The sequence below is a fragment of the Salmo salar genome, chromosome 17, assembly GCF_965601325.2.
Source record: "Salmo salar chromosome 17, fSalSal1, whole genome shotgun sequence".
Classification (NCBI taxonomy): Eukaryota; Metazoa; Chordata; class Actinopteri; order Salmoniformes; family Salmonidae; genus Salmo; species Salmo salar.
In genome coordinates this window covers 25,202,857-25,213,691 of record NC_138307.1, presented here as the reverse complement: position 1 = coordinate 25,213,691, position 10,835 = coordinate 25,202,857, and the positions used below count along the sequence as shown (strand labels likewise).

At 39.8% G+C, this 10,835-nt stretch overlaps 1 protein-coding gene across 1 annotated transcript; it reads right to left on the bottom strand.

Annotated features, from left to right (window-relative positions):
• Nucleotides 1-781: 781 nt before the first annotated feature.
• Nucleotides 782-4,928, bottom strand: LOC106573842 (OX-2 membrane glycoprotein). The gene is made up of 5 exons (XM_082963672.1): nucleotides 4,766-4,928; nucleotides 4,256-4,597; nucleotides 2,945-3,271; nucleotides 2,218-2,316; nucleotides 782-1,997 (listed from the first exon to the last, which is right to left on the bottom strand). Exons 1-5 carry the CDS (start codon nucleotides 4,803-4,805, stop codon nucleotides 1,933-1,935), a joined length of 873 nt encoding a protein of 290 aa, XP_082819798.1. The 5' UTR covers nucleotides 4,806-4,928; the 3' UTR covers nucleotides 782-1,932.
• Nucleotides 4,929-10,835: the final 5,907 nt, after the last annotated feature.

Here is a 10,835-nt window from a genome sequence, read left to right as displayed (position 1 = left end):
CAACCTACCCCTGATTTTAAATGGTGATATTACTGTAAACAGAGCTATAACAACCTACCCCTGATTTTAAATGGTGATGTTACTGTAAACAGAGCTATAACAACCTATCCCAGATATGGTGATATTACTGTAAACAGAGCTATTAACAACCTACCCCTGATTTTAAATGGTGATATTACTGTAAACAGAGCTATAACAACCTACCCCAGATCTTAAATGGTGATGTTACTGTAAACAGAGCTATAACAACCTATCCCAGATCTTAAATGGTGATGTTACTGTAAACAAGGAGGAGCTATAACAACCTACCCCTTATTTAAATGGTGATATTACTGTAAACAGAGTTATAACAACCTTTGCCTGATTAAATGGGATTACTGTAAACAAGGAGGAGCAATAACAACCTACACCTGATTTTAAATTGTGATGTTACTGTAAACAGAGCTATAAGAACCTTCCCCTGATTTAAAATTGTGATATTACTGTAAACAAGGAGGAGCTATAACAACCTACCCCTTATTTAAAATGGTGATGTTACTATAAACAGTGCTATAACAACCTACCCCTAACTTTAAATGGTGATATTACTGTAAACAGAGTTATAACAACCTACCCCAGATCTTAAATGGTGATGTTACTGTAAACAGAGCTATAAGAACCTTCCCCGGATTTTAAATCTGGATGTTACTGTAAATAGAGCTTGAAAAACCTACCCTTATTTTAAATTGGTGATGTTAGTGTAAACAAGGTGACAATGGGAAGTTTGTGTTTTTTTAAATACAGCGAATAGTTTAATATCAAAATGGGGTTAACACAATCCATATAAAGAATGTTTCTGAATCTTAATCAACTGAAAACATTGTACAGATCAAGTGAGAATAATAGCCTGATTTATAAACAGTGTCAAATCAAGTGGGGTCAAACACAACAAGCAACATCCATGATCTAAATAAATAACAATAGGAACTCAAACATGAGGATATATCAAACAATCAAAGAGCAAACATTATCATCATTACATTCTAAGGGCTCAAATACATTCACACATTACACTGACATAACATGAAGAAAAACAAAACTACCTGTAGGTCCATAGAATTATAATAACAATACACTGTAAACTTAACTTGAACAAAAGTGCAATCGTATTGAAATGGGTTGAAATAAATTACTAAGTTATTTAGAAGATAAAATAAATAGATAAATCTATTCTACTTGGTGTATGTTATAATAAAGTACATTCAAACAGTAGGTGGTGTTGTCCTAATAGATGAGGTAACCTAGCCTGACGACTCAAACTACATTTTTCAGCTGCTTTGTCGTTCACTACATACTTTAGTCTGAATAAGGTTAGGGTTATTATTGAAGTCGTTGGAGGTGACGAGGGTCATGACGGGCGTTGTACAAACAATGTATTCAGCGATTGGATTGTCTCTAACCAATCAGAGTAAAATCGAATGATGAATTTTCAAACTGCTGTTTTACCCACGGGTGTTCTAGTTCTGACTCAACCCATCGTTACCGGACAAATCAGATGGCCCAGAATGTGTTGGCATTCGGTGAAAGGTTGGGGAGGTATTCAAATCCAGAATCACTGCGAAGAAGAAACTAACGTCCTTGGGCGTGGCGTAACATTTGGCCGGAGCAAGGAGTTTGGGTAGCCAGGCAACAGGTAACCTACCTCACATCACAACACTCACCTACAAGAGGCCATCAATCTCTGAAACCTAAAATGCCACTTCAGTACCTCTAAACAGCATTAACCATATCATGGCTTGTATAATGCATGTGATAATTAGCTTATTTATGACTGCGTAAGAATGACTCAACAAGGTTCAACATCCAGGCTCAGTAACAACAGGTGCTCCAGTCCTCAACAAAAACATCTGTCAGCTACAGTGCATATAAGCACGGTCAGCAACAGACAGATGTTTACACAATGCTCCTAAGAGGGTCCTGCTCGTCTGCTGTGGTTGTCAACACTGCTTGCCTGCAACCTGCCAGATAGAATGTGAAGGTTACTATACTGTACTACAGTGAATCTAAAAGGACGTTCTCCATAAACATTCCTGAGCTCCAAGACATACGCTGTTCACAGTTTATTTGATAAAAGTCAGAACCATATATAGAGTTGATGACTCAATTCATTCCATTTGTCTTACTAAGAATATTCAAATAAAGATATTACATATTACAGATAATCTTGTACGGACTCACCTTTTTTCTTTTGAAGCTCGACACAGCCAAAGATGACTAAAAGGGAAATGATTAGGAATACTGGAATGGCAACAGCCCACGGGGATGTCCTCTTGTCATCTGGAAGATGAAACATGAAATTCCAGTGAGCATGTGTTTGGAGAGACAGCATTTACTCAGAAGAGAAAGGCGAGTAATTTTACATCCTTCCTTTTAAATGCATTCAGTTTGAATAACATGTTGACATCATGTTCTGTCCCATCTATCCAATCATATCATCCATCATGTAGCTTCCCTGAGGGGCTGGAAAGTACCCAGAACTCAACACAACACTTGACTACAGTGTGATTTTAAAAGGGAGTGACTCGTGATGCTTTGCCATGGTAGACAACATTAAACCCAACAGGTGAGATAAGATTACTAACAGCACTAATAGCATCACAACATTAGCCTCTTGGAACCAGCCTGAAATCGCTGCGTTCTGATCTCAGGAAACAGAATGTTGCACTATTGCACGATGATGCTGGTCACAAGGCTTTCACAACATGTCCCTGGGGATGATGTAGCCTGTAAATGGAACGCCAAATTCATGTATCCAAATGTAAATGTTTACTATTAACATCATGAATTTGGCATGCTATTTATAGAGCTAGGGATGATGTTTTCTCATAGTTGTTTTCAAGTTGGACTAATCTGACACGCTAAAAGAGTACGGTTTAGAAGTATATAATAGGTCAACATTACGTACCCTCTTCAACCTCCCTCTCTCCAGGGAGAATAGGAAGCAGGACCCGCTCGTGTCTCTGTGTCCTCATCCCATTGTTTACGATACAGTCCACGTATCCCCCTGAGCCTGGCAACAGTTGGAGGGTGATGTTGCTAATGGCTGTGACAGTTTGGTCTTTGTTAATGACAGTCCAGTTGTTAGGTGTCTTTATGGGTACTGCTGCAGAAATGTTCCATTGGATCCAAGGTGCTGGTTTACCCGTGGCAGAGCAACTGACCACAACTTCCATGTCTGCTTTAGATTCAGTGCTGGGGACTTTTTGCATTGTGGCTCTCACTTCAGATACACCTTTGAATAGATGAAACAGGGAATATTAGATCATATTGATTTTATTGATATCACTTATTTTATCAGGCAGATCAATTAAGAACTGCTTTCAAAATATGTATCATGTTTTCATATATGGTTTGACACCAGCCAATTTTCCTTATTAATTAATGCATGCAGAGTTCATGGTCTTTCTGAAAGTTTTGGGTTTCAGACATTGTTTTAAATCCTGCCAGTGATGTAACAATGCCAATATGGTGATTTATAGTTGCAGTTAGCTGGTGTTCTATAGCATAGTGTTTCTATTCTCCTAATAAACCCCTAATAAACCTTTACACCGCCCATACTGTATTATTCAGATATCATGCTTTAGCAAATGTCCTGCTGTAAAAAGGGTGACTAAAGGATTATTCTATATTTGGCGAAGCACCAGATGTAAGGATCTTTATATTACCTGTATTGGTTTTGCTTATAAATGTATTAGTGAAGCATCTACAGTGCATTCGGAAAGTATTCAGACTGCTTCCCTTTTTCCAAATGTTGTTATGTTCCAGATTTATTCTTAAACGGAGTAAATAAAAAAAGTTCATCAATCTACACACAATACCCCATAATGACAAAGCAAAAACATGTTTAGACATTTTTGCAAATCTTTATTTTTTTTAAATCCATTTTAGGCTGTGACGTAACAAAATGTGCAAAAAGTCAAGGGGTCTGAATACTTTCCGAATGTACTGAAGGTATTCCTTATGAAGTCTTTATGAATGCTCGATAAGAGGATACCCCCAGTGACTTTCACTTCTATTCCAGTACCAGCACACCTGATTCAACTAGGTCTAATCCTGGGCTGGATAATTAGTTGACCTGATGTGCTTGTTTGTACCTGTGCTGATTTACGATTATTATTTTGAGTTACAATATCACTAACATTAAAATATAACTTCAACTGAATAGAGAACAATAGAGGTAAGCCCTAAAACTGTTGTTATTCAGTGCATTAAATACCTTGAACTGTAAGACACGTCTGCTTGCGTCTTGATCCACTCGGGTAAACATTGAAGGAACAAATATAGCAGGCTTCGTCCGCCCATGTTACATTCTTCACGGTAATGGACGTCGAGTTGAGAGATGCCTCCGTGAAAACCACCTTGCCTCGGTGCGGGTCTATGATTTGAGCTCCAAACCGCTTGCTGTAGGTGGCCAGATTCTCCACCGAGTCGTCTTTGAACAGCCTCTGCCAGGTGACTTGCAGCACACCTGTCGAGTCCGCATGGGTGCAGGTATATGATGCGTCGGCATTGAAGTCAACCCTGGTGTCTCCTCTAGCTACGACGTTGACAGAGACCGCTACAAAAGGAAGAAGGAATGTTAACAGGTAAATAAATAAAACAAGTTTAGCCTACATACAATATAATCAATTACCTGTCAAACTTGGTAAATGTTGCTAACCTAACCTATATTATCTTATATGAGCAGAATCAACCCCAAGTCAGAAAGCCATGGAAAACAATTTACCTTCAGAGAGCAGGCATAAGAGAATGAGAAAAGTATTCATTCTCAGCTGGTGAATGTTGACTAAAGCTCATGGTTTTGTTTCTCACGTTGTACCATAATATATTGCTTCGTTAGTTGCACGTGAAGTGAGTCAGATTCACCGAAAGTGAAAGAATGTTTTTGGAAATCCCTTATTGTTGAGGGGGTATAGATTAGCCTAGTTCCCCAGTGGTTCCCGGCCGTAGCCAATTACAATGTGACATCTACTGTAAAATACATGACAAAGAAGGAACTGTTAGTTCTTGATTTTTTGTGGCTCACGTTAGGCTGAAGCTGAAAGACGTCATAGCAACAAAATAAACGCTGAAATGGGAAATGTATTTATTTTGACATTAAAAAAAAATTGGTTCACATGCTTTGTGCCGAACTAAACTACAATTTCGAGGCCACCACATCAAAGGCATCGAAAGGCCACTGTAACCACAGTAAGTTCCAAACCAATTGGCTGCTAGTGCTCCACCCCAGAAACTAAACACGCCTACACTTGATGAACATAGCATAGCATACATTTCAGTCAATCTACTTTACCAGTCAAAAGTCTGGACACACCTACTCATTCAAGAGTTTTTCATTATTTTGACTAGTTTCTACATTTTAGAATAATAGTGAAGACCTCAACTATGAAATAACACATATGGAATCATGTAGTAACCATAAGTGTTAAACAAATCAAAATATATTTGACATTTTTCTTAGTAGCCATCCTTTTGCCTTTGACAGCTTTGCACACTCTTGGCATTCTCTCAACCAGCTTCACCTGGAATGCTTTTCCAACAGTCTTGAAGGAGTTCCCACATATGCTGAGCACTTGTTGGTTGCTTTTCCTTCACTCTGCGGACCAACTAATCCCAAACCATCTCCATTGGGTTGAGGTTGGGTGATTGTGGAGGCCATCTGATGCAGCACTCCATCACTCTCCTTCTTGGTCAAACAGCCTTTACACAGCCTGGAGGTGTGTTGGGTCATTATCCTGTTGAAAAACAAATGATAGTCCCACTAAGTGCCAACCAGATGGGATGGCATATCGCAGCAGAATGCTGCGGTAGCCATGCTTGTTAAGTGTGCCTTGAATTCTAAATAAATCACAGACAGTGTCACCAGCAAAGCACCCCCACACCTCCACCTCCATGCTTCACGGTGGGAACCACACATGCAGAGATGATCCTTTCCCCTACTCTGCGTCTCACAAAGATACAGTGGTTGGAACCAAAAATCAAAAATTTGGACCCATCAGACCAAAGGACAGATTTCCACCGGTCTAATGTCCATTGATAGTGTTTCTTGGCCCAAGTAAGTCTCTTCTTCTTATTGGTGTCCTTTAGTAGGGGGTTTCTTTGCAGCAATTTGACCATGAAGGCCTGATTCATGCAGTCTCCTCTGAACAGTTGATGTTGAGATGTGTCTGTTATTTGAACTCTGTGAAGCATTTATTTGGGCTGCAATTTCTGAGGCTGTTAACTCTAATGAATTTATCCTCTGCAGCAGAGGTAACTCTGGGTCTTCCTTTCCTGTGGCGGTCCTCGTGAGAGCCAGTTTCATCATAGTGCTTGAGGGTTTTTGTGACTGCACTTGAAGAAACTTTAAAAGTTCTTGAAATGTTCCAGATTGATTGACCTTCATATCTTAAAGTAATGATGGATTGTTGTTTCTCTTTGCTTATTTGAGCCGTTCTTGCCATAATATGGACAAGATATTTGACCAAATAGGGCTATTATCTGTATTCCACACCTACCTTGTCACAAAACAACTGCTTGGCTGAAACGCATTAAGAAGGAAAGAAATTCCCCAAATTAACTTTTAACAAGTGTTAGGGTTCGTTCCTTTCCTCCTTGTCAATCATCATTGGCTCATTGGTGAAATTAGCATTATGACAATATCTTTAATTAAATCATTCAAAAACCTTTATTAATGCAATTGCAGACAGAAGTTGACAATCAGGAACATAGCACGCATGTTTCAGAGTAAGTTCTGCATCAAACAAAAAGTCTCAAGTTGTTTTGTTACACCCTCAGTCTAGCCTGGTGATGTCACTACCTACGTCATTACCTTTTTACCCCTGAGACCAAAATCCTGCCTACCAAGCTATATAAACAATGGCTTTTAGTGTTATCTAAAACTTAGCAGTAAAGGTCCACTCCCCAAAGTTGATTTATTGTGGAATGTTTGACTAGTCTTATCTCCTCCACTCCCCTGCAGAGTTCTGTCTCAGTCACACATTCTCAGAGGGGCCTCTTTATAAGAAAGAGAGAGAGAACTAAAAAACAATTGTGGAATACTAAACCTCTACAATGAATATATATTGTTAATCTGTAGTCTAGGACCCTATAAATCGTCTGAGATTCCCAAAGATTGGAAAGCTGCCGCGGTCATCCCCCTCTTCAAAGGGGGTGACATTCTAGACCCAAACTGCTACAGACCTATATCTATCCTACCCTGTCTTTGTAAGGTCTTCGAAAGCCAAGTTAACAAACAGATTACCGACCATTTCGAATCCCACCGTACCTTTTCCGCTATGCAATCTGGTTTCAGAGCTGGTCATGGGTGCACCTCAGCCACGCTCAAGGTCCTAAACAACATCATAACCGCCTTCGATAAGAGACATTACTGTGCAGCCGTATTCATCGACCTGGCCAAGGCTTTCGACTCTGTCAATCACCACATTCTTATTGGCAGACTCGACAGCCTTGGTTTCTCAAATGATTGCCTCGCCTGGTTCACCAACTACTTCTCTGATAGAGTTCAATGTGTCAAATTGGAGGGCCTGTTGTCCGGACCTCTGGCAGTCTCTATGGGTGTGCCACAGGGTTCAATTCTCGGGCCGACTCTCTTCTCTGTATACATCAATGATGTTGCTCTTGCTGCTGGTGATTCTCTGATCCACCTCTACGCAGACGACACCATTCTGTATACTTCTGGCCCCTCTTTGGACACTGTGTTAACTAACCTCCAGATGAGCATCAATGCCATACAGCTCTCCTTCCGTGGCCTCCAACTGCTCTTAAACGCAGGTAAAACTAAATGCATGCTATTCAATCGATCACTGCCTGCACCTGCTCGCCCGACTCTGACTTAGAATACGTGGACAACTACAAATACCTGGGTGTCTGGTTTGACTGTAAACTCTCCTTCCAGACTCACATCAAGCATCTCCAATCCAAAACTAAATCTAGAATCGGCTTCCTATATCGCAACAAAGCATCCTTCACTCATGCTGCCAAACACACCCTCGTAAAACTGACCATCCTAACGATCCTCGACTTCGGTGATGTCATCTATAAAATAGTCTCCAACACTCTACTCAACAAACTGGATGCAGTCTATCAAAGTGCCATCCGTTTTGTCACCAAAGCCCCATACACTACCCACCATTGCGACCTGTACGCTCTCGTTGGTTGGCCCTCGCTTCATACTCGTCGCCAAACCCACTGGCTACAGGTTATCTACAAGTCTCTGCTAGGTAAGGCCCCGCCTTATCTCAGCTCACTGGTCACCATAGCAGCACCCACTCGTAGCATGCTCTCCAGCAGGTATATCTCACTGGTCACCCCCAACGCCAATTCCTCCTTTGGCCTCCTTTCCTTCCAGTTCTCTGCTGCCAATGACTGGAATGAACTGCAAAAATCTCTGAAGCTGGAGACTCATATCTCCCTCACTAGCTTTAAGCACCAGCTGTCAGAGCAGCTCACAGATCACTGCACCTGTTCATAGCCCATCTGTAAACAGCCCATCTATCTACCTACCTCATCCTCATACTGTATTTATGTATTTTTCTTGCTCCTTTGCACCCCAGTATCCCTACTTGCACATTCATCTTCTGCACATCTACCATTCCAGTGTTTAATTGCTATATTGTAATTACTTCGCCACCATGGCCTATTTATTGCCTTAACTTACCTCATTTGCACACACTGTACATAGACTTTTTGTTTTCTTTTGTTCTACTGTATTATTGACTGTTTTTTTTGTTTTTTTCGATGTGTAACTCTGTGTTGTTGTGTGTCGAATTGCTACGCTTTATCTTGGCCAGGTCGCAGTTGCAAATGAGAACTTGTTCTCAACTAGCCTACCTGGTTAAATAAAGGTGGAAAAACAAAAAACAAATTAAGGAGGGAGGGTCTTAAAACCCCTCCCCTTCTATTAATATAACATAAGCACAATCAATTATTCTTATACATTAAACATTTGTACAGCCCCAATCATGACCCCTAGGTGAACCCTAACAGAAGGCACACTTGTTAATTGAAATGCATTCCAGGTGACTACCTCATGAAGCTGTTTGAGAGAATGTCAAGAGTGTGCAAAGCTGTCAAGGCAAAGGGTGGCAACTTTAAAGAATATAAAATATATTTGATTTTACACTTTTTTGGTTACTGCATGATTCCAAATGTGTCATTTCATAGTTTTGATGTCTTCACTATTATTCTACAATTTATAAAAGAGTAAAAATCAAGAAAAACCCTTGAATGAGTAGGTGTCCAAACTTTTGACTGGTACTGTACATAAAACATTTTACAATGTGGGAAATGACGACTCCGTGTTATGGTAATAAGGTGAGCATTTTATGAGTGAGACATTTTCATGATTTTAAATCTATTCCAGTAGTATGTCTGTCATAGGGGTTTACAGAGTTTTTACTACATGCTTCTCACTTTAAGTGCTGTTATGGTAATTGTGTCAGCAGGAAGTTCCCCGATTCTCCTCCTGGTGGTTGCTGGTCTCCATTGTTAATCTAGTTTTAGGGGTTGTGGGCTTTTCTCTTCCTAGGAGATGTGTAGTGACTGACTGTGTCTGAATGTCATAGCAAAAGGGGAAGTCCACTGCCCCAGTGGGTAGAAGACAGGAGTTGCATTACACAAGTGAACTGAAAGCTCTTTAGATACTTATGTGACTTCATTAATTGAAGGTGATGTTAACATCTCGTTAGTATAACCAGTGGTGTAAAATACTATCATGTACTACTTAGTAGTTTTTTGGCTTATCTGTACTTTACTTCAGTATTTATTTTTTGGACAACTTTTACTCCACTACATTACTAAATAAAATAAGGTACTTTTTACTCCCATACATTGTCCCTAACACCCAAAAGTACTCGTTATATTTTGAATGTTTAGCAGGACAGAAAATGGTCCAATTCTCGAGAATATCTGACAGACTCTACGAAAAACATATTTTGTTTGTAAATGTTGTCTGATTTGCTTAATATAAGGAATTAGAAATTATTTATACTTTCATTTTTGCTACTTAAGTATATTTTAGCAATTACTTTTACTTTTGATACTTTTATTTTTTTAACCTTTGTTTAACTAGGCAAGTCCGTTAAGAACAAATTCTTATTTACAATGACAGCCTACCGGGGAACAGTGGGTTAAGTAGTTGCCTTGTTCAGGGGTAGAAGGACAGATTTTTACCTTGTCAGCTCAGGGATTCAATTCTAGCAACCTTTCGGTTACTGGCCCAACGCTCTAACCACTAGGCTACCTGCTGCCCCACTTAATTATATTTAAATTCAAATACTTTTAGACTTCTACACGAGTAGTATTTTACTGGTTGACTTTTCCTTTTACTTTAGTAATTTTTTGTTAAGGTATCGTTACTTTTACTCAAGTATGACAATTGGGCCCATCACTGAGTAATATAGTTAGTTTTATTCTCATAATTGGGTTATAATTGTAATGGTACATTTTATTACATCATAAACTGCATGTCTATTAAAGTATATAATCCCATCATTCTGTAATTTTACAATTTACAATCTAGCTAGGAGTAACCTTAAGGGTGGCAGGTAGCCTAGTGGTTAAGAGCATTAGGCCAATAACCGAAAGGTTGCTGGTTTGAGTCCCTGAGCCCACTCCAGGGTCGCCATCAATAATGGCTGATCTCCGAGGGTGTCTTGGGAGTGGCCCAAGAGAAGGTCTGAGTCATGGTTACTGTAGAAAGGAATAAAATGAAAGAGGATCCACTACTGGAGGGTTATTACAATACTCTGGGCCAGTCTCTGTGGCCTTGGTAGTAACTGAATCCAATTCCAGGA